The 23,966-nt window shown below is 38.1% G+C and overlaps 4 protein-coding genes across 8 annotated transcripts in view; 2 read left to right on the top strand and 2 right to left on the bottom strand.

Moving 5' to 3' along the window:
* cnksr2a (connector enhancer of kinase suppressor of Ras 2a) overlaps positions 1-10,603 on the top strand; it is a 75,976-nt gene extending 65,373 nt beyond the window's left edge. The window contains exon 21 of the mRNA XM_043225986.1: positions 8,593-10,603. Coding sequence (XP_043081921.1) covers positions 8,593-8,634 — 42 coding nt within the window. The 3' untranslated portion in view covers positions 8,635-10,603. The remainder of the gene's footprint in view (positions 1-8,592) is intronic.
* Positions 851-5,663, bottom strand: LOC122329624 (kelch-like protein 34). The gene has a single exon (XM_043225988.1). The coding sequence runs from the start codon at positions 3,844-3,846 to the stop codon at positions 1,840-1,842; it is 2,007 nt and encodes a 668-aa protein (XP_043081923.1). The 5' UTR covers positions 3,847-5,663; the 3' UTR covers positions 851-1,839.
* Positions 5,867-15,113, bottom strand: smpx (small muscle protein X-linked). 4 transcript variants are annotated; one of them, XM_043225990.1, is made up of 5 exons: positions 15,062-15,113; positions 10,722-10,786; positions 8,552-8,641; positions 7,385-7,520; positions 5,867-6,905 (listed from the first exon to the last, which is right to left on the bottom strand). In XM_043225990.1, exons 2-4 carry the CDS (start codon positions 10,758-10,760, stop codon positions 7,395-7,397), a joined length of 255 nt encoding a protein of 84 aa, XP_043081925.1. In that variant the 5' UTR covers positions 10,761-10,786; positions 15,062-15,113; the 3' UTR covers positions 5,867-6,905; positions 7,385-7,394. The 4 variants fall into 4 exon arrangements, with proteins under 4 accessions (XP_043081925.1, XP_043081928.1, XP_043081927.1 ...); XM_043225993.1 differs by lacking the exon at positions 15,062-15,113 and adding an exon at positions 14,491-14,595; XM_043225992.1 differs by lacking the exon at positions 15,062-15,113 and adding an exon at positions 13,141-13,333 and having other exon boundaries at positions 10,722-10,783.
* A 1,571-nt stretch (positions 15,114-16,684) lies between these two features.
* Positions 16,685-22,686, top strand: mbtps2 (membrane-bound transcription factor peptidase, site 2). 2 transcript variants are annotated; one of them, XM_043227089.1, is made up of 11 exons: positions 16,685-16,899; positions 17,634-17,782; positions 18,236-18,374; positions 18,500-18,603; positions 19,172-19,299; positions 19,437-19,555; positions 19,637-19,817; positions 20,254-20,348; positions 20,664-20,859; positions 20,961-21,036; positions 21,153-22,686. In XM_043227089.1, exons 1-11 carry the CDS (start codon positions 16,825-16,827, stop codon positions 21,373-21,375), a joined length of 1,485 nt encoding a protein of 494 aa, XP_043083024.1. In that variant the 5' UTR covers positions 16,685-16,824; the 3' UTR covers positions 21,376-22,686. The 2 variants fall into 2 exon arrangements, with proteins under 2 accessions (XP_043083024.1, XP_043083025.1); XM_043227090.1 differs by having other exon boundaries at positions 16,899-17,025.
* The last annotated feature ends 1,280 nt before the right edge of the window (positions 22,687-23,966 follow it).

Here is a 23,966-nt window from a genome sequence, read left to right as displayed (position 1 = left end):
AAACCATGTTATATTTCTTTAGGAGCCCGTTTTCTAACACAAAGTTGTTGTAAAACATTCTAGTTCATCAGTATCTGTGCTGCTGCCTGTCTTTATTATGAGTAGGGCATGTAATTTGGGCAGTGCAGTTTCCTATGTGTTGTGTTTCGAGTATAACCTGGTAAAGTTTACTTTATTTATTACATTATTTAAAAAGAGAATTGTTGCTTTCTCCAGTTTTCAGTGTGGTTATACCTAGAGTCAATAAACTTTTATGGATGTAATCATGCTATACTTTTTGCATTTGCATGGATTTTATTTTATATGCTTGATATTTACTCTTAAATTAGGAGCTGAATCTAACTTCTAACTTAAGAAAGTTTAGTATTCCCATTCATCAATGGCAGTGTCTCAGCTGCCATTTCCAACATGGATGTTGACATCTTTGGCTTAAAGGTGAGTGCCTGACCATAAACAATCACCTGAGAGCTCTGCAGCCTGTCAAGAAATTAGTAAGGGCATCTTTCTCCAGTGGGGGTTTAAAAATAGATGCCTATGTAAATATCCTAGAAAGCTTATTTTTTTCTTTCAGAAACTTGCTGGTTTCCAGGCTGTTCAGTGAAGGGAATGGACATACAAAAATGAATAAAGATGAAGCATTGTTTGGTTTGTTTTGAGTCTTGAGTTGACAATGGGTTTCCTTCCTTTAGACAGTTCAGATGGGACAGTCTGATTTTCTTATCAGCAAACCAGGTTAGGCATCTCATACTCAAATCTCACAAATGTTTTGTTATTACCAGCCAATTTTTGTTCGCAGTGATCATTAAATCAGTACAAAGACTTTAAAGATACCCACAAGCTGCAAAAGAGATTTTTAGCAGTCAAATATTTTATTTACTTTTCTCTGTCTTTGCATTGATCCATTGAAGGATTATGTCAACAATATTCATTTTACAGTTGCGTTTATATAACCAGTAAATGGTTGGTCTAATAGTATATATTAAATATATGATGAAGTTGCTATATATACCACCCTAGTTACTGCTACTGTGGCGTATCTCACATATATAGGTATTCTAATGACACCATATTAGAATATATCTAGACTTGAATGCATGGCCTGAGTTGTCAGATATATATTTGTGACTATGCATTTTTTATTGTCATTGCTCTCTAAAAATCTCCTCATCCTCTCTCCTTTGGCTTATCTGCATCCCACACACACTCAATGATCTTGATACTTGTCCTTGTCCACTTTGACTTCCCATATGCCCTTCCAAATCAATGGTCTAATTTGGCTTTCTCAGCGTCTGTGAGTGTAGCCTCCTTTTACAGTCTGTATCCAACATTCATGGCAGCTGTCTCTCTATCATAAGACATTATGACTGTCACCTCTGATCTTCATGCATTGCCAAATAATTAAACTGTCCAAATTTGTCCTTATCTAGATTGTTTTTCCATTTGTCTGTCCTTTCTTTATGCCTTTATGCTTTTCAATGACCAGAGCGTGAAGTGATTTGAAATGTCTGTTTGATTATGTCTTTTTCTCCGGTGTCCTTAGAGGATCTATGCCATTTCTCAGGACGTCTTTATGACAAGTCATCTATCAATGTCATGACTTTCTCTACCCTATTCATAGTGACCTAGTTGCAGGAGCTCCTTACTGCTTGCTGTAAAACACTAACAGCATTACCCCCACAGAGGTATTCTATATCTGGGTAAATAGAAATCCTGTTTCCCTGCCACTTTACAATCCATGGATCCATGACACAAAGATAACCCCTGTCCTTCAACTCTCTGTGCCCCATGACAGCCATCTGTTTGTCTGTGTGTATGTGGGATGGTGTTTGTAATTGACTTTTAGGTCTCTGGAGGGTCTTGAAGAGTCATTATGGCACACTGAATCCCACACAAGGGTCTTGGTAGCTTACACACTTCTCTCCAGGCATCATATTCCGTGTCATACTCGAGCACATTTGTTGTACACACCTCCTGTCCTTCCTGCCATTTTCTGCCTCCGAACATAAGCACACGTCTACCCCCTGTTGCAGTTAAACCATAGCAGAAGCGGTCATTCAGTAGGGGCTTTAGACGGGTCCACAGGTCTTGCTCAGGATTGTAGCGTTCAATGTCACAGAAGGGCTCATACATTCCCAAAAAGGTGTAAATTCTTCCCGTCACTGTTGCCATCTGGTGGCCAAATCTGGCAATGGACATGTTAGAACGTATCTGCCAGGCATTCCCTTTAACGGCATTCAGAAACAGCACTTCTTTGCTACTCTCTGGGTTATTGACATGGATGCCCCCTGAGATGTAGATTCCTATTCCAATAGTTGCACAGGCATGCCCATGAACTGAATACGGTAGGGAAATGCCACTGCGCCAGCATCCTTCCCTCATATTGTACCTTTCCACAGATGACAAAGCAGGCTCACCCCTCTGGCCCCGTCCACCGATAGCAAAAATAACACCTTCCACCACACAGCAAGCAAACTGTGCCCTCTTCTGCAAGAGCGGTTCCATCTCCTCCCACTGCTCAAACCGTGGGTCATAGCGCCACACCTGGTCAGTCACATTCATTACAGCAGTCTTCTCATTCTCCTCATCCACATGCACCACCTCACCACCTAGTATGAAGAGGAAGTTCCCAACAACACATACTCCCTGGTGCTGTAGCTTATTTGGCAGAGATGTTGAGAGGGGCTGGAATTTCTTACTGCGAGGTTCGTAGGTTATGATCTGATTCTGCGGCCTGTTTGCCTCTGGTCCTCCTCCCACTAGAAGAATCTTGCTCTTTGTGGCTCTTAGGCTGGTGTGCACACTTTGTAGCAGAGGTTGTAGGGGACCCTGAAGGTGGTAGTTAAGTGCTTTATGCACTATGCTGCGGACAAAGGGTGTTCGCAGAGCAGGTTTAAGTGCACTAAGTTGAGACAGCTCTTCAGATGGAATCAAACCAAATCGGATCCGACTGAGCAATGCATTACTTTGCAAGGCAGATTGTGGGTTGCACTCTAGCCAGTCCAAAACCAGCTGCAGAAGGTCTATCTCCTTCACTCCTGGCATCTCCTCAGCTACAAGCACTTCTTGCAGAGAATCAGTGTTTAACTCCATTAGCTCAGTCTTGTATTCCTCAGATGCAAGTATTCTGCACATGTTACAGCCAATAAAAGTGTTGCTGTCGTCAAATGCTTCAGAAAGGCCATAACGAGCTGCGATGTTAGCAAAAAAGCAGCAGTTGTCAGGAGCAATGCTTTCAGAGATGTACCGAGTGCAAAGATCCACAGCATGGGTTATCTGTAGATAGCAGGCAGCCTGCAGAGTGACCTCCAAAGTGGAGGGTGACAGTGAGATCCATGAAGTGTAGATGAAGTCCAGTATCTGCTCCAGGCCCAGAGATGACAAGGCTGGCAAGCTGATAGTACGGGCACTGGATTCCAGAGTGTAGTCCTGAAACACAGACCAGAAGTAGTCACTGGAACAGGCTAGCAAAGTGCGATGAGCAGGGTACTCCACACCTCCTGCCTCCAAAACAACATCACACATTCGTCCCTCGAGACGCAAGCTCTGGTACCGAGACAGAACACCTTCTCCATGACTGTTGCTGAGCATCAGGAAGTAATTCATCACTAGGAGAAGAAGAGCGAGAGATAAGGGAGTCAAGGAGAATGCAAATATGATGAAGTACAAAATAAAGAGGAAAGATGGATGAGAGGAGGTGGTTAGGTCAACTTGCTCCTGCAAAAGTGGTCGAGATTGAAGAAGACAGAAGAAAAGAAAAAGGTCAGTACACCAGCCGCGTCTGTTGGGATGTGGTCCATGACTTCTACAGGCATCAAATGCGTAAGTGCAAAGGGGAGGGTCAACCATTTCTCCTCCACCCAGTGGGCAGACAAACCTTTTGCCTCAACAAGATAGGCATGTGTTTTCTACCGGATCTCTAGAAGGGAGGGGGAATGATGGGCAGACATTTTGGGGCCACTGGGGGTAAACACAACTTTGAGCTAGTTGCCCTTTCCATTTAGCTAGAAGGGAACACTGAGAGCGGGAGGGATCAGGCTGGGGGTTTATTATGATATGCAGATCTGAGGTCATCTCTTGATAAATAAGGGAGTTAGTCAGCACTGGATTTCTATCTGTCGCCACCAGAAGCCATATCTTACCAAGATGACAGGAATAGAAACTCAGAGTTGATCAGAGGGACAGTCAGGACACAGTCTAGCCAGAAAAGAGAAATAAGAATGGGAATCTTGCCTAGAGGACAATGAGAACCAAAGTAAGAATATTTAGTCAGGAAGACACAAAGACAAAGAAATAAAGGTTGTTTACAGTGTGCAAGTGTGATTGTAAGGAGACTACAGAAATTGGCTTGATTATGTTGGCTAGATCGGTGAAAAGTGAGGTTGATTTATAGACTTGTAGTGTGTAAGTGTGATCCACAGCGAAAAGGACACATCCCAACCTCGTGAACATCATACCCTTCATCCTCCCTGAATAGCTGCTGGCTCAGAGCTGGGATAGGGCAGCATCAGGCAAGATTGCAGGGAGGGGGTATTAAATATAAGAGCAAGGGATGATTATGATAGCGCTTCTGGTTACATTCTCACACCCTCTGCACATGATCACACTGGTCTCTTCACTGTCTAAAGCATTTGCAATACAACACATCTACGAGGTAATTGGTAACTGGAGATAGTTGTGAATGCATTTACACTCAAGTGTGACTGCAACGGGTCATGATGAATCATAGAGGGGCGTGCTTGTGTGTGTGCCACTTGTGTCTCAAGGAAGTGATTCTGTAGACTCACCGTTTGTACTGCCAAATCCTGTGCTCACCTTACAACCCCTTTGGATTCTCACTTTAAAACAAGTAATTGGCCTTATAGGGACCTTGGCATGTCTTTCCACTCAAGCTTGTTATGCATCGGTGGATATATTTAAACACACATTACAACTACGGGAGTCTAAATTAGATGCATTAGTTGTGGTGCACTTTTTATATTTCGTCAACAAAACCAGACTCCATTTCATTGCATGCTTGAAGACCTTTTGCAGTATCATGGTTTCTTCCGTCTATAAATACAATTTATTATCAACAGTTTCACATCTGATGAGTTCCTTTATGCATTTAATTGCAGTTTTACTGATTTATGTGTTCAGCTACTTGCAGGCAGTCTGTGGTCTCGCTGTTTTGACACGTCAGTCCAGAATGCTGCCAGACCTGAGTGGCTTTCTAAATATAAGTGTCTGTTCTTCCTGTAAGGGGTTGTTTTTTGGCTCTGGTGGTCATGGTGAACTATTTGGATATTATCTGGTGTACATAAGGCTTACAGGTGAGAAATTCATTTGAATTAACACACATATTATTGATATACAATCTGAAATGTATAATGGAAAGCATATGCTAGCAGAGAACACTGTATCAAGAAATGAATGAAGTTTAGGTATTCTAAGCTTCTCAGTTAGAAGTTTTAGAATTACAGGCTCTCTGCATTGCATTGCATTGTGGGTAATAAGGGAATTATGAAGGCTTTGTTGATTAGTTAGACAGCTGCTCACTCTCTCTGTGTTCCAGGCACCACTGCCAGATGCTTAATCCAAAAAAAATTCCATTCCAATTCTACATGATTGATAGGTCCTGTTATATCACTGCCTTTCAATCTCTCAACCATGAGGTGCATCCTGGAAAGCTTTAAACAGGTTTGAATGTATTTCATTGGACGCTTGGACACTTGTTAGTTGCTTGTCTTTCGATTCAAGATCAATTCGCAAGATATGTTTCAAAGCAATCGTACATAAAATAGAGCCTTTCAAATGATAGAATGTAGACAATTCATCTGAATTATATATGCACGTGTTTCCCAGCTCTCAATGCAGACTGACTCCAATCTAAGGAGCAATACATGATCTTTAATAAGGACACTTTCACTCAAAGGCCATGACACCTGCTGCTAGTAAACTAGATCATAGAGCAAAACAGACACATATGATGTGATTTACAAGTGAGGAGACAAGCAGCTTTACACTGTTAAACTGATCCCAGTTTATGTACATAACAAACCGATGGTGCGGCATTTGAAATCCAGTTCAATTTGTTCAAGGATAACAAGTGCTGGCTTCCTCCTACGGGTTTGCTCTTGGAGAGAACGTGAAATCATGTTTTATTATGCAACAGCCTACTCATGTACTGCAACACACAAGAACAAAGCCATAGATAAATAAAGAGATGTGTAGGGAGTGAAAACAAGCCTGCAGCATGAGGCGTTTTAAGCAGGGCTGTCAATCGGAGGAAACTTAATCAAATTAAATGCATGACATTCTGACTAATTAATCAAATTTATAGCAATTATTTGCATATTAATCTTCTAGATGTAAAATACATGAAAAGAAAATTGATTTTATGGTGTCACATTTGTTCGAGTTGTTTTAAGACACAATCTGGCTTTTTTTTTAAGGAGAATGGTGGAATTTTAAGATGAATCATACTAGCTAATGTCTTCAGTCTCATATATTCTGTTTTATGATTCATTGATGGTAGCAGGAGAATACAGAACATCTATAAAATCAAACTTTAAAGGGATAGTTTACTTGTGAGGGTTAGGAATATGCATTTTTGGGTGAACCATCCCTTAAAGTTAAACACACAGTACATTTTAAAACAAAATACAGAATAGCATACAGGGAGGTTTAAAAAGCAGTGACCTATTTTAGACAAACTAAACCCTGGTTCAGAGCTTCGAGTTGCTCAATTCCCATCAGTCTTTGCTCTGATAGAATCCACCCCCTGAATTATTCTCGGGTCACTAGGTAGTGTCATCATTAAGGCTTGTCGTTGACTCCTTTGCAACCGATTTTCTGGGAGTTGTAAATACATGAACCTGATTGGGTGGAGATAACCAAAGCCTCGAATAAAATGGGGGCGGAGTCACCTGTGAAAAAGAGAAGAATTTGATAAAAACATGTGCAATCTCAAGGTAGTTTGGTTAGCAAATTCTGTTTGTATTTCTGTAGAGTGGGTCACAGAGCATGTTTTGCTCTATAATTGGGAAGTCTGGTAAGGCATGCTGGGACTGCACACAACAGACGGACTTTCACTGCCCCACTGATCTGTGGGGTATTAATAGAGCCTGATTCACGCTCATACCCCTTTACACACTCCAGCACTGACATATGCACGCTAACACACGTGCGAACTTCTTTTACTGCTACTGACACCGTGTGGTTATTTGTGTGAACAGCATGGAGCCTTTCTAGATGAGTTCAGACATGATGTGACGCATTTAGAAAACAATTGCTTTTTAGTTCCTGCTCGTATTTGTATGTGTGTACTTAAGTTTTTTGACTAACCAAAAAAAGGTAGGCGGGAAAAAAATGGGTGTGAGTGCATATATTTGACTGTCAGATTTACCCCGTGTTGTTTAGTCCTTGGTGACCCATCTGAGTTCGCTTTTTACATTCTGGAGCTCGGAAAGGTCGACAGCGGGGCCTGGTAGTTTCACGGCACCAGGCAGGGCCTTTTTTTCCTCTGGAGTCACTGCGGACGCCTGTGAAATCAATAGTGAGAGATATTACCGACTGGCCCTTACAAAATCTCTCAAGAAAATGCCATATTTTACTGCCAAAATAAAAAGAAGAAATAAACTTAATTTAAAAAAAAATGAATACAATTTAAATAAAATTAAAATTATTAAATTTTTATTTTTAAAAGCATTTTCATGAGCACAGTGTAATATAAATCTCTGACATTTTATTATAAACATTATTATAGTTTGCCCATTAATTCTTATTTAAACTTTTTTTTAAGTTAAAAAAAGTTGCAAAAATCATAAAGCAGATCCTAGCATTTCTTTTTACTAAATATAAAAAAAACATTTAGATAATTGTCATTATAGTTGTTTATACTTGTCATTTAACTAAACGGAAAAACTGTTCACACAGTACATCATTTAACACATTAATAATGATGTATTTCATCTGATTGTTGCTAGTTAGTAAAAAAAAGTATTTTTTTTTCTTTCTTTCTTTTTTTCCAACTTTTACTTTTTATTGCTGTGTGCAAAAAGTGTGTATTAAAAAGTTTTTTTAGTGTTTTTGTACTTCACAAAAAATGATGCTTGATTTTAAAACATTGTAAAAGTATCATTTTTAAAAAATTATATTCTAATTGCAATCATCAGTAGGAAAAATTTAAATTAAATAATGTCAGTTCTTATATATTACAGTATTGGATGTGTTAATATTAAAAAAATTGGATAAATAAACATATATAAAAAGTTTATTTGCAAAAACAGATTTGTTGAGACTATTTCACTCAAACGGCTCTTTACCAGGAAGGATCAACACAAGATTCGTTTTTAAATTTTCAAAAATCATGTTTGCTATTATGTTATCATGTTTTTAATGTGTTTTATTGTGTTCGTTTTTAGTTATTTCACAACCATTATATATATAAACATACATTTAAATGTCATCATCTGGTTACATGATTACAGTTGTCTCTACGTGTATCTATTAGTCATTTATTGATGAAAGTGTGTGAATGTGTGTATGTGAGCTTCTTTCAGCAGAATCTGACCTCCTCTACTGTATCTACTGTATCTTCTCTCCTCTTCACAGGATGTCCCGCCCCAGGACGCAGAGCCCCCATCGGAATATTAAGGTTGGCCTTCGAAACAGACAAGAAAATCCAATGAACCGGTTACCACCGCTGCTATACCTCACAGACGCTGAGGTGAAAGCATCCCTGAAACTGTTCACCTCCTACTGCAACCGTGCATATAATCCAATCACCTGAGTACCAAAGTCATTTAAGCTCACGTAATATTGTGCAATGGTCGAGCGTAGTTATCGAAACCAAACCTTTCCACAAAACCTGCTGGACGTGTCTTCCTGCTGGAGTTTGTATTTCATAAAGAGCAAAGTGCCTGTATGAAAATGAGCTGCGGGCAACAGATAAAACAGTGAGATGACAGACATCCTTCTGTTTGCTGAGCACCGACGCAGACAGCCTGTCTTTTTTAGTCTGGTCTTTATTATGTGGTGTCTAAACGCGGCATGCATTATCAAAAAGTCCAAATGTGAAAATGTAAATGCGTTTAAAGCTTTACATTAGAAGGAAAGTATCTGGATTGTTGCCACATCTCTTTTCTTAAATATTATTATTGGTGTTTTTCATCCATCCTATCATTTTGGTGAATCTCACGAAAGCGGGTCACATTTTACCCCAAAATCAAAAGTTAAGAAATAATATTGATCTTAAATAGAATTATTTGACGAAAAAGCACATTACCCTTAAAGTTATTAATACTGTTTAATATTTTGTTTAGTAAATGTAATTCTAATTATAACAACATATAAATATATAAAATATATTTTCACAGACGTAAGAATGGTAATTTTGTTGCGTTGTGCTAATGTAAATTTGGATGGGAAAATGTTTAATAATAGTAATAATAATAATCTACCTTAATTTCCACATACAACCACAAACCTTTTTTTTAATATACGCTGTTCTGCCTGTTTTTATAAATTATTGTCCTGCTGTATTTGGTCACACAAGATCAAAGACTAAATTCAGTTTACAATTTTGCAATACAGTGTTTTGATTAGAGCATGATGTGACATCTCTCGACCAATCCGCAACGCTTATAAAGATTTGGCTTTACTCCAGTTTTGCATGTATTTCATAGTCCAGTACATCAAACCCTTGGTTTTCTTCTCTTTTTCACCCTGTTTCCTTCTTTAATTTAATTTGTCTGGCTTTCCATCTGTATAGGCCGCTGGATGAAATCTGTTTGTTGGCTGTTTTAGGCTGTACAGTAGTGACCATGTGCTCCTGTCTTTGCATGCATGACCAGTCTTCCTTCTATCTGTGCTCTCTGATGGACCGTATTCTGATTCTTGTGTACGCTTGGGCTTTGTTTTTGTTTTGTTTTTTTGATTCATGTGTATATGGAGAGTTTTTATGGAAAGATAAAGGTGTCTATTTTTGGCTGAGGTGCTCAGTGTTTGTAAAAATCGTTCTCTAAACTGTGGTGAACCGTTAAAATCTTTCGTTCCAAGTTATCGCGCCCAGCCAGATGTATAGTTACTGGGGAAAAGTATGTGAACCCTTTGGATTTCAGCATAAATTAGTCATACAGGATCTGATAAAAAAAAAAAAAAAACATTTTCTTTTCTTTTTTTTCAACACGATAGGACGTTTGAGGACATTTAACTGGTTATATTAAATCATACATTTGCCAGTGTGTAAAATATAGATATGAAACCGGATTTTTGGTGGTTATTTGTTTCAGCAGACTTCACATTCAGCTCGCATTTTCACCAATTTATGCAAAACCACAGGGTTTACATAGATTTTCCCTTCAACTGTATTCCGGTTAGAAAAAGGAAAATGGCTGTAAGGACTTTAGTTAAAGTGTACAAGTCTATTTTTATACCAATTGTTTCTGTTTAGATAAGAAATGTTTTCCTACCAAGAAGAGAAAAGCTGGAACACATCAACACCACCATAATGTATTTCATGTACTTGTGAATGGCCTTGTGTGAGTACTGTAATGCAATGTACATTGAAATGTGTTTTTACTCAGCAGAAACTGGCTTTTCAGATTAAAATATTTAATGTTGACATGCTTGAGTGTTTTTGAGCAAAGAAAAGCGCACTGGGAAACTGTAAAATCAATACAGAAGTTCAAAACTGTACGCTAATCTTAAATTACGTAAACACAAAAACACACAATACTCACCTGCAGGGCTTTTACGTTGGACGATGGCTGTTTAGACATTCTGTGCAGTTGTGTCCACGTTCCTGCTGTAGAAAAGACAGAAAGAGACCGAATGCATTGATCAGATGGATGGAGCGGCCTGGTGTGGGTTTGAATGCATGTATTTCGTCTGTAGCTATGTGTATGTATGTTACGGAAAGCCGGTCAAAAGTAAAGCCCCCTGCGGCTCTCAGGTGCCCGTGGATAGTCTTTCAGTTGCTTAGTGACTCCTGCAGAGAGGAGCAGGTAGCAGCTCTTACCCCTGAATCATTTATGTTAACATGGAGAGAACAGGGCTGGGTTAACACACACCTACACACTCTTTATACTAGATATGAAACATAAAAGTGGGATATCTACTGATGTAATAAATAAATAAAGAGCTGCTCATTAATAGCTCAGGGAGACTTTGGTATATTTAAGCTTAGTTGGTGAGAGTTCGGATGACTTTACTAACACACGATTACTGGGGTTTTTTTGCTTACAAGAACCGCCTTAAAAAGAAAACGGGTTTCAGCAGAAGTCTTCATTGGGTTTCTCATTCCTGTCCAGAAGAAAACCACTGCTGTATTTTCACTCATTCATTAATAAATAAAGAAATAAATATTCAGATTAATAGTTTAGTTTAGACTCACAAAGTATCCTGTGAATGGAAATCATTGCCATCGTTATTTATTATCGATAAATATTTATTATATGCATTATCAGTATCAGTTTTAGTACAATTTGAGCATTATGGGATTTATGGTCTACAAGTATAAAAGCCTAATAACAGCCTTTAAAAAAGAGAATCAAATTCTGTATGTTATTTTTTAAAGAAGCATGATATACTTTCTTGAAATACACAATATATTTCTGATTGTGTATATATATGGGGTGAACAGAATTTTCTTCTTCTAATTCTAAATAATAGGGACATGCTATAAGGAAGCAGCATTTCCTAAGAATGTCCTGGAGGGAAATTTAAAAAAAAAAGACATTTACATACTTGACAACACAAATTCTTTGCACCTTTACATTTTAGACAAAGGAGACTGCATGTTGAATGACTCATTTTGTCTTGCAGGAAGCTGTTCGGAAATATGTAAAATCATCCAGTGTCCTAATGAACACAGCTGTAGGCAGATGAGCTTTGATTATGTGCTCACAGGGAGCTTTCTGCCCGTAATTTGCTCGGTTGTGCTGCTGATGAAACGTCCCGCTGAGAACACCTGGGACATAAAGAGGAATCCTCCTGAGTGCTACAGCCAGCGTGCATCTGCAATATTCATATCAATACTTTCTGTCTCTCCTCTTTTTTAAACTTAATACAGGTCTCAGTGGGGTGGCTAGGATTGGTAGTGTTTAAAACCTTAGCAACCGTAACCAGGGATGTTGTTTGCACATCAACAGCAGTGCATTAGTACTAGTGGTGTGGAGTCACTGCTGCCGAGTGTTGAGCTAAATTTATCTTTCAAAGAGCAGCTGTCCAACACTCCTCTGAAATACCCTTCTAAAACTCCTCAATGTATCCAAAATATCAGTCAAAGATAAAACTAAATATACTAAAAAAAACATTACTGAAGCATAAAACTAGGGCCAAATCACCTCTGGCAAAAACAAATTGTGTTTTAAGTTTCTAGGTTCGTTACCTTCAGTCTCAAACTCTACATTTAACCACCCACAGTATCACAAACCCCACCAGATCCTGAAATCTCACACTGAATATTGCATCTTCAAAAACTCCCACAATGGTTTCACAGGCACAATTTATTTGCATTAAATTCCCACTATGATTGGAAGTCTCTCAGACGTTCTAGACCTTTCCAACCGGTTTGACAAGATTTTCAAAATGTGTATTTGATATTCAAAAGGTCGAATGGCTTGTTAATTAAATTCATTGATTGTATTATTCGGAATAACTCTGTATATTATGTAAATCATCACACGTCATTGCAATCCTATGTTTAGATGCGATCTGATTCTCCTGCGCCAAAAACCACAAGACAGAAAAAAAATAAGAATTTACATGTACCATCACAGAATGCTAATGCTTATGTAAAAGTACAGTTACAGTTTATATCAAACCGGCTTGCTGTTTTAGAGTGTGTTATGTAGGCCCGAATCCCGCCAGAGGCCTGAGTCATTATCACACGCATTAGTCCCACGCAAACAAAACATATACATAAATCATATGAAATTAGTAAGAATTAGGGTACTTTTAGAGGAAGCTAAAGGAAAGGTCAAACTTTGATTTAAACACATTTTATCTGCCTCATTATATCCTAATAATTCTAGTCAAATATATCTATTGTGAGCATAACACTGTTTCACACACATGCAGATGAACACACACACACACACACACACACACACACACACACGTGCACACATCCTCCCTCTGTCCTCAAAAGTTGCATACCTGCTGGCGTAACAGTAAACCGCTGTTCCCTGCTGTGAGACAGACAGGACAAATGTCAATCTTTCTCTCTCTCTCTCTCTTCTGTCTTTCTCTTAATACACTAAAGCGGTCTTGACTTCTGTGATCGGGTTCTGGTTCTGTTCAACACCTTCTCTCTCTCACTCTTTCTGTCCCTCACTCCAGGCTGTAGAGGAGCAGGGGATTCCGCTCATATCTGGGATTTGTTCACACTATAAATAGTAGTGTGATACACAGAGGGGACCTGCTTTCTGTCCACCCTGACTCTTCACTTCACAGAAGCTATATATGATCCATTATAGCCTCATTCACAGTACTGTTACTATAAACACATGCAGTGGGGTCCAAACATCTGTACATTGTGAATCTGGGACTCAAAATGTAACTTTAAATTAACGGAAATAAACATACATTTTGAATGTTGAAATGAATAGAAGTATAAGCGATATTTCTATGTCAAATTTGTGACCCTGGTCAAGTGAACAATTTTTTTGCTTTCATGTAAACAAGATGGTTATCAGATCTTTTTTAAATCATTGTGAAAAACATGAATATTTAGTTATTTTAATGAAAAATTATTCATTTATATGATTAAAAACTTGGTTATGAAATCAATAATATTTTACACATGTTTATTTTATATACATAAAATATGTATTTATTATTAATATAAACTTGAAATATGAAATACAGAATCTAAAATAATAATAATAATAATAATAATAAGCTATTAGTTTTTAATATCTCTCTAACACACACATAAACAGGCATACTGTACATACAATAATATTATTTCATATGATTTTATATTTATGATACATTTTATATTAGAATTATTTTATTTATTAGCAATATTAATACATTTGCTTAAAATAAATAATGTACTGCATACAGCATATATTATGTTTTTCAATTATTTATAAAAGAATTTATATTATTAATAAATTAATTAGTAATTATATATGACAATATATGGAAAAATCTAAATATTACTGGTTATATATATATACGCACACACACATACTATACATATCAGTGTTTTACATGTTTTTATATTAAATAATAAATAATTGAATATCCACCAAGCTTGCGTGCGATGCATATTTGCATATATGTACAAATGTGTGCTAAGTGGGTATATTTAGGAGACCTAGATCAAAATGTCCTCAATATGCCTGAACCTAAGAGAGAATGTCAAGTTACAGCATTACTGGATCAAATAATGAAAATGGAAGAAAACAGAGTTCAGAAAGTGTGAGAGGTGATAGATGAAGAGACTTTGACCTTTGCCTGACACAGGACACTGATATCATGACCCCCTTGTGCCCTTACCTGTTCAGCTGCCAGCGTGAGGTCCACACCTCCTCACCGCTTTGTGTTCTACTATGATGGCCAGTCAAAAGCCCTGCCTGTTCTCTGTAAGGTCCTCTCCTGCTCTCTTCCACGCAGTCAGAGAATCACAGAGCGACAATACTTATTAAGATCATGACCTAATTTAGGCTTCAGCACGCAGAGCCCAGGGATACATCTGATTGGACCACGGTTTGACATGACGACCCATTCCCAGCGGTAGCAGCTCTGCCAGTTTAGAGGAGTTTCAGATCTTAAACTAGGCAGATTTTGACCCACAAGCGGACAGGTATAAACAAATGATGTGTCGCATAATTTCACTGGAAAAGTAGATTTCTTAAACAGAACTCTGTGCTGTAGCGAGATTAAAATCATTGGGGTTGAGTGCACTGACTGGTATAATGTATGCTTTGCTTCCACAAGGATAAAAGAGTCTGCCAAATGCATAAATGTTAAACATGATTGAGCCTAATGCACTAAACTAATTATTTTGCAAGTCTAAATATCAAACTACAACCATAGTACGGATAATTCAACCATTTTTTGTTCTTACCTGGTGGTGCCACTATTACTTGTGTGTGATCCTTCACTGCTGAGTATTAACCTCTACTGGAGCTCAGAGCTGATGGGGAAGGTGTCCTCTACAGACAGCAGAGCTATGCAAATCCTCACCTGAATTCTCCTCCCTCTACCTGGCATCACAAACTTCCTGCTCATCGTGCAAGTCGTCACATACAGGTCAAACACAAGTATTAAATCCTAGAATGCTTTTTAATGTGCATGTAACATTAACATGCAAAGATCCCATTACAGTGCGACTTGAAAGTGGCTAAATGCATGGTTGGACAATGCAAATATTGTTGAATTTCATTAATAGGTCATAGAAGGTCAGTGGAATATTAGTAGCATGGCATTGTCCTTTCAGTGTCTGTTGTCTGTTTTACATGAATCCCTCATTATGGGCACATGGCATTGCGGCATCCTCTCTTATGTATTCATAAAAGGCTGCCATAATTGCTGTCTATCTAGACCACCATCTCAGATAATAAATCATTTCATAAAATCTTCAGGAGCCTGAGGGACAGAAAAGATCACTCCCACCCTCGGTTCCTGGACGGAAATGTTTGCGGGGACTTATCACACTTTTGAACCTGTCATTTGTTCCCAGTTGCTTTACATTCAAAGTTTTACTATACCACCTGCCTTTATTGGCAAATTGGTCACCTTTTTGGTTGACTGCCATCATGTCCTTATAGGTCAACATTTAACCCGATATGCCTTAATTAAATTGCACGTTTAAAAGCAAGTCTTGTGAGTGCAAAAACCACAGAGGGCAAATTTGTTCAGCTGGAAACTAAAGTGTACTTCACAGATACGTCTATGGTGCAAATAAGATGTGATCTCCTGCTTCAGCAAATGCAAATGAAAAGCACATGGTGTTTTTTTTTTAGCTGCACTGCAAAACAGAGACACACAATTTCTGAGTAAATCACTTTTGTGTGTCGGATCTTTCAACTGAAACAGTGAAACAGGCTCACTAACTGGTGTCAAGCGAATTCTGACTGTTGCCAGATTCCTGTGTCTGCTTCACTGTTCCCATCCCTAAAGCCCACACTAAATGTACTGGACACTTGAGAATCAGAGTCGACTAAACAATTTGTGCAAAGCCGATGAGTCAGCTGATAATAGGCCTATGCATTTTAAAAATAAAGATTTGACTGAAAGGTTTAATGAGAATTAAGCTATATAACTCATACACACAGTCCAAATAAACTGAGCCAAATGAGTGCCCAAATGAGCATATTCTCTCTCTTTTTAATAGACTATTACAAATAAAACATGTAAATGCAAATATACGACTTTTTATTATTTTTATTTAACATGGAATTGAATTTAGTAGACCTATTTGTAAAGTGAAACTAAAGTTTTGAATTACTTTCATTTACTATTGGCTGTATCATAGCAGCAACAAACCGAACACAAATGACAACAACGACTCTTATTTAGCTCAAATGAATAAAAAAGCCAAGACAAATCGCTGAATCGCTCCGTTTTGGGGAACCGATTCGCGAAAATGATTCGAGCTACGTGCTCGATTGCTCTGCGCCTGTGAGCCACTATGTGCTCTGACAAAAGTAAACAGTCTGGTTCGATTAGTTAGACTGCGTATGCACATCGTAATTGACGCAAACGAGGAAGCGACGGCTTCCACGGTGTTTTGTACACAGCGTGTATGTGGCGTCGTGCTTGACAATCGTAATCGTAAATTGTCTCTGGATTTTGGACGCTCTTGAGACGCATGCGGCCCGGTGTGCCATGATTCCCATAGCGGTGGTGGTGTGCGTGATGGGCGGGTGGTGTACAGTGTATCTGGCGGACACGCTGCTGCGGGTAGGAGGATCTCGCCAATACAACCCTTCATTACCAGAGTTAACAGTAAAGTACAAAGGGGTTTGCTGCTTAAATAATGGAACCTATTGTTACTGGAACTTTCTAATTTGTCAAGGACATTAGATGGTGAGGGCAGCATTTTTGTGATCCACAATGAGTACAATGTTACAGTAATACGACCGTAAAGAATGTATGTACCATTGCATTTACATTTATATGCATATTCACAAAAACGAGTAAAATGTTTGGACGTTGTACAATAATTGTATTGTTTGTTGCAAAACGTGCCATGTTTTTCAGCATTTTAAAGTTAAGCTACCATTGTTTACCTCTAGTATGTAAATACCATTGTAATTTTAGTTACACTGCAAATCTCAAAGTATCATAGTATTATTATCTGATGCATTACTGTACTGTGGTATTGCCATGTTTTTAGTTCAGTTGTTCAGTTAACACTTATGTGTTAATTCTAAATGGTTATCATAATACAGTTACTCTCACTAATGTAAAAATGTATGCAAATGTATGCTCTTTAAGTAAAAGTGGCTTTATAACTTGGCAACACATGGTCAACATAGTTTCCAGTAGCTGTGGTAAAAACGTTTTAAATTAGAAACATTAGATTTTTATACAGTAGCAACACTGCTGTATTATTCTATAGCACAGACTATTGTACCTACCTAATCATAAATCACTATCGCATCCTAACAGTTTTTTTTGTCTTTCACCTTCAGTCATCCAGTTCGGTGAAGAACCGCTATGAATCCTGGTTATCCTCGAACGGATTCACCCTCTCTCCTTTCCACATCAAATGGCACACCGGCATCTTCAACCGTCTGTTTGCCAGATGTGCTCACCTCAACCCTCACTTTCTCTACATCTGGTATGATTTACTGTCATTGCATAATTAAATTTTTTTATGCTTTTTCAGATGATAGTTTTGCTTATCTTGACCTCTTTATCATTAATTGCTGTAATGCACAGAGCTGTCAGTCTTTTGTTCTTGTTTTGACATATTTTAATATAAATAATATAATCTATATAAGGATAATTAAACCTCTCTTACTTTGCTTTGGCTTCTATCAGTGTGGCTGTTGCCATATTAAATCCACAGTGATGATATTTATTTAATTTTTTGAGGACTTTAAGCTGAAGTCATTAAAAAAAATCTTAAGCTGCTTATGATGAGAGTGGGGCATTATGGGTAACCAGCCTACTTCCCCCTCACATGCCCTCATATCCACAAACAATCTCGTTCTATGAAAAGAATGAAAGAAAAAAAGAATGAAAAACAAAAAATATATTACAATTTTTTTTTTTCATGTTGCTGTTTCAGGTTCAGTGCTGGTATGGTGTTCGGGGTTCTGGCAATGTTTGGGTCTGTGGTTCTTCTGAGCAAAACGTTGCTACAGACTTTGAGTCAAATGATGGCAGAGACACCTGAGGGCTCACACGAACAGGTCTTGCAAGTGGTGGTGAGTACAGAAGAGCTCTATAGAAATTTGATAGTGATGGTGCACTTTTGTTTTACCAAAGACAAAACCGTGAACCATCTATGCTCAGCCTGATCATTCCAAACATTTTTTTTTTTTGCCATCAGGTGCCTGGTGTGAACCTTCCTGTCAGTCAGCTGGCCTATTTTTTCATTGCTATCTTGGTTAGCGGAGTCATACATGAGTTTGGCCATGGGGTGGCAGCACTAAGGTAAACTAATCATTTTAAACATGCAATATGTAGCAACAGCAAACATTTGCTTACTCCTCCTGTATTAAATCAGTATAGGTTAAAGGATTCTATAATATAAAAAAAGGCCTTTTTGCAGTACCTTTGAGTGTGTACTAGTGGAGCAAAAACAAGTTAATCTATACAATCATACATTTAAATTTTTACAGAATCAATCTTTAGATATTTGCATAAATGCAAAAATGTTATTTGCTTTTGGAAGGGTCACTAATATTAAGTCCGTTTGTTTATAATGTCTAAGAATGTAAAGGAAAATGACTTGCCTAACAATACCCGAGTCTTCAAAAATTTGCATGCACATTTGAGAGAGTTAGCCAGTATTAAGTATTATCAGAATTTTTGGGTCGGGCTGCTAAATCGCAATCTCACTCCATTTGACTAGTAAAATTCTCTGAAGTCTGCGTATAATCTAAATAAATTGTTTCTTGGTTTGCTCCAAGTCTAGTTATACAAGAAAAACTGGAGTGTTTTGTTGAAAGGAAGCTTGTTTTTTGGGGGGCGTAAATATTTTTCTGCTTGTTCTTCGCAGGGAGCAAGTGAAGCTGAATGGTTTTGGCATGTTCATGTTTGTGGTTTATCCTGGAGCTTTCGTAGACCTCTTCACCACACATCTGAACCTCATCTCTCCAGTCCAGCAGCTCAGAATATTCTGTGCCGGTGAGACTTTTTAAACGGGCACAATGCCACAAATCTTTCGTATGCGATTCATAAACCTCATTGACTTCCACTAGATGGCGGCGCACTTTATTTTTGCTGAGCCACTATTCCTTCTAAACGACCCTCTCTCGGTGCAGGTGTATGGCACAACTTCATGCTGTGTGTTGTGGCCCTCAGTTTCCTGTTCCTGCTGCCCATCTTCCTGTTTCCCTTCTATTACACTGGAGCAGGGGCGCTTGTCACAGAGGTCGTGGAGGTCAGGTCACCTTTCATCTTCACGTTTTACATTTAGATGATGCTTTAGTGCCTGAGAACAGTTTTTGGTTGGTTCACACAGGGCTCCCCATCAAGTGGACCTCGTGGGCTGTTTCTAGGAGATCTGGTTACGCAGCTGGAGGACTGTACTGTCCAGGGAGTGCAGGACTGGCACAACTGTGTTCAGCATCTATCCCATAATTCTCAGATGGGATACTGTGTTCACACTGCAAAGCTACAGCTCAGTTGGACGGCTGGAAGAGGTACTGACCTGCCTTATATCCTGTTGTTTCAAAGTTTGTGTTGTTTCAAAGTTTATGGCAAAAATGTTTATAGTGTTACAAATCTTTTTTTATATCAAATAAATTCTATTAGTTTGTACTTGCTCTTCATCAAAGAATCTAAAACAAGTACCATGGTTTCCACAAAAATATTAAGCAGCACAACCGTTTTTAACATTGATAATCAGAATAGTAGCATATTAGAAAGAGTTCTGAAGGAACGTGACGTGGCCGAAAATTCAGGAATTACATAATAATATTATCAAATAGAAAAGTTATTTTAAATTCTAATGATATTTTAAAATATAACTTTTTTTTTACTGTATTTCACAAAAATCATATAGCAGCCAAACTTTGTTACGATAGTGTAATAGAAAAGTTTAAATTCAGTACAAATATTTGTTTTTCTTACACTCAGCATTTAAGCGTCTCGATGGCACTATGGAGTGCTGTGGGAACAACAGCTTGACAGATCTCTGCTTCTCTTATAGTAATAATGTGGAAAGCAAACTGGTAAGACATACCGCTTTCTTAGTATTTGGGGATTTTTTTTCAAATTAGAACTGGTAATAATTGTAAAATTACTATTGGTTGATTCTGTTTGCTTTTTTTAGTATTAGCAAAAAGCCCTTAATTGCTAAACACTGCAAACATTTTATTAGTGTAATGTCGTGAATATTTAAAGTGTGCTGTTTACTCAATCGAGTCTTTGCATGTCTAAAAGAGATATCCAAAAAATATCTGAAATGAAAACACTGATCCATTTTATACCGTATATGTTGCCACCTCAGTCTTGGTGAAACTACTGCTGCTTTTCCCCCATGCTAGTTTGCCTGCCTGCCAGTCAGAAAAACCATTGAAGCGAGCCGTACATGCCGTACAAACACAGACTGTCAAACAGACTTCATCCCAAGCTTGTGTTTAATCCCGTCTCTGGAGAACCAAACCAGACTGATTCGGGTCAAACACCCGCCGCAAACAGACATGCTGTTTGTTGGCTACCCTTCACACCTTCAGTATTCAGGTCAGACAGATTCTGTTTTAATTTAATCAGGTTTGTGGAAACTCTTTTTACAAAAAAAAAAAAAAAGTTGTTCCTTTTTCTTTTTTTTTTTTTTTTTTTAGTGAGTCTCACCAACTTCGTTCCTCGCTTGGGCTTTCTTCATCCTGACCTGCCTGTCATGCTGGAGACTTTCTGCAAGTATCCTTCCCACACAATCAGTACCGGTTAGCAAAAATAATAAATGGACATTAAATTCTGACCAGTACTTAGTGTTCTCATTGCTGTCATCTATCCTTAACTTCTTGTGTGTTGAGATATCTGGTCTCATTATCGGGGGCCCTTGCGGTGGTAAACGCTGTCCCCTGTTTTGCGCTGGATGGCCAGTGGATGCTCACAGCCTTCCTAGAAGCCACACTGAGCTCTGTGATCCCAGAGAGGAACAACCGAGAGCTGATTGGCTTCTTTTTTCTGCTGGGGGGCAGTGCCCTTCTAGCGGCCAACGTGGCTCTGGGTCTATGGATGGTCACAGCACGATAACAAACAGCCGTCTCCTCCAATCAAACTGCTTGGGGGAAATTGCTTTCTGAACAAACCTTCTTGAGCTAATGTAGGAGTCGATCGACTGGGTGGTTTTACCGTAGCTGGTAATTGCCAGATTGGCCACCCTGAGTGGGTGGCCAAAAGATTTAAAGTGCTGCTGTACTCGAGAAAACTCTTCATCGATGTGTTCTTAGGTTTGAATGGCTCAGCTATAAGCAGTAAAATGGTCTTGAAGCTGCATGATTTATACTGTGACCTCAGGACAGTGCCAACAGTGCCCTCTTTGATAAATACATGATTACTTTGTGTCAAACATGTTTATGTAAACCCAGAAATGGCACTATATAGAGAGGATTTTGTGGGCATTACTTGCCTGTTTAGTCTTCCTGAAGTACAAAATCACACATAGTATGTGTAGTCTTACATTCAATTGTCCATAGTTTAGCTCAACCCAAACATTTGCAAGTATACTACATTAAAGGAAGCCAATACAGACTTTATTTTCCCCAATTGAGAAATTTGGGAAGCAAGTTAAAAAACATAAAACAGATGCACTGAGTAACCTATATTCATTTTGATAATATGTTGAAAGTCATGTAAACTTGTATTGTAATGAAATATTGACTCATTAAAGTAACAGGCAAATGGTGAAATGTTTAGACCACACAACCAGACAGTTTTTTTTTCTAAACTCTTTTTTGACATCTGTAACTGAAAATGTTTGCTGCTGCATGATGCTGCATCCATGCCACTAGGTTTCAGTATACTGTTCAAAATGGTTGCCATCAACTAGCATAGCATCCACCAAAAAAACTGAGAGCACCTTTAAAAACAATCTAAATTGAAAATAAAATGCATACAATGTTAACCAACCATACATAAATATATATATATATATATATAGGTTATATATATATATAGGTTATATATATATATATAAAGTGACAGCATGAAACTGCACACTACGGCAGTATTATTGAACTATAGACATTAGCTTTAGTTGCTAAGCAGGAGATTGAACAGCTAATCTGATTCATTTTATACAGAGTTGTATGTTCTGGCACAAATGTGAAATGATCATGATGATAAAGCTAATCGATTGCTAAACATGCTCTGATGTGCATTGGGAAGCGTTCATATTGATTATCATCTGTATACTGTGAATATTTTCCCCTAACAGTTAGCCTGTGGGTTGAAAATGGCTAAAATAGAAACGATTTGTTTTTTTAAGGTACTTTATCTCTCTATCTTTGTTGTCATTCCTGACCCATTGTACATATGTTAATAAAGGAACAAAATTTGCATAAACCTTTGAATGCTATAGACTTATTTGTTTGTAGAGGCATCAGTATTGCTCTGAACATGTTTACTAAGTCTGATTAACCTTCTGCCTGTCTGAAACATCACAGATGTTCATAATGTGTATTTTATATTTAAAAATGATTGTAAAAATCAGGATGGAAGTTATATAAAAATGTGTAATAATTCTTGCAGAACCTTTCCTGCCATTAGATGTCAGCGTTGTCCCATTTGAAGCTGATTTTTGAGTTTGAGATAAATAGAAAAGTGTTTCAACCTATTGTTGTTAGATACAATTTTGTCATGATGTAGATAACCAGATTGCAATACTGATTGCATTTTCTTTTTAGAAACCTCTCATCACAGAGCTGCCAGTCAGGCTAGAAATGATGGGAGGACAATATGAGAAAAAGACATGAATAGAAATGCTATATAGAAGTGCTAGAAATCTGTGATAGCCTGAAAATGGTCGGTGTGGAGTGGGTGTTGTCAAGAGGACTGTAAGAAAATGAACTGCTAATGACAGCTGCGCTTTTCAGAAAGTGTTCTCAGGAAGATACACTTATTTTATGGCAATGCAATGGAAATGTGACATTCATCTGTTGTCAGAAAAGGTGTCACAGATAAGGGTGTAACATGCTACTTTGCTCAATGTGAGTGTTTTGTCGTTCTCAAGGACATCAGGATGTGGATTGATCTCAAAGATGGTGGCTGTCAGTGAGTTAATGGCTTCTGCATGTCTCTTTTCCCCTGTTGCCAGACTCTATGGGAAAGTGTCAGCAATTATGTGGTAAATTCGCCAACATTTGTTGTCTCTAACCAAATATATTTGAACTTGCATAACTTTGAGGTTTTTTTTACAACGTTCATACCCTGGGTTTCTCTTGAAGGACCATTCCATTGTAATGTTTTTTAATTTATGAACAGCCGGCATGATCTACAAACATTATTGCACTTTTCGTACTGCGTCGATTGCTATCATCTGACATGTGAATTGATGAAAGACGTCTTAATTCACGAAAAATGTGAGTGATTGATATGAAAAGCAAACAACTGAACACACTTTGAGAAAGGGACAGAAGTTCACGGGTTAGGGTGCAGCTGTCCCTTAGGTCCTTCAGTCAAGGGATTTTGTTAATGCTCTAGCATTTTTGACTTCTATCCATTCTGAATAACATGGTGTCTGATTATTGAAGATCTTCATTAATTTGCTCCATGATGTCTTCATATCTGTGACTCCATTTAGTAATTTTGTTAAATGTGTCCCGATGGAGATGTAGAGCACATCT

This window comes from Puntigrus tetrazona, chromosome 24, assembly GCF_018831695.1.
Source record: "Puntigrus tetrazona isolate hp1 chromosome 24, ASM1883169v1, whole genome shotgun sequence".
In the NCBI taxonomy this organism is placed as follows: Eukaryota; Metazoa; Chordata; class Actinopteri; order Cypriniformes; family Cyprinidae; genus Puntigrus; species Puntigrus tetrazona.
The sequence above is the reverse complement of the archived record's forward strand: the minus strand, read 5'-3'. Positions and strand labels throughout refer to the sequence as shown.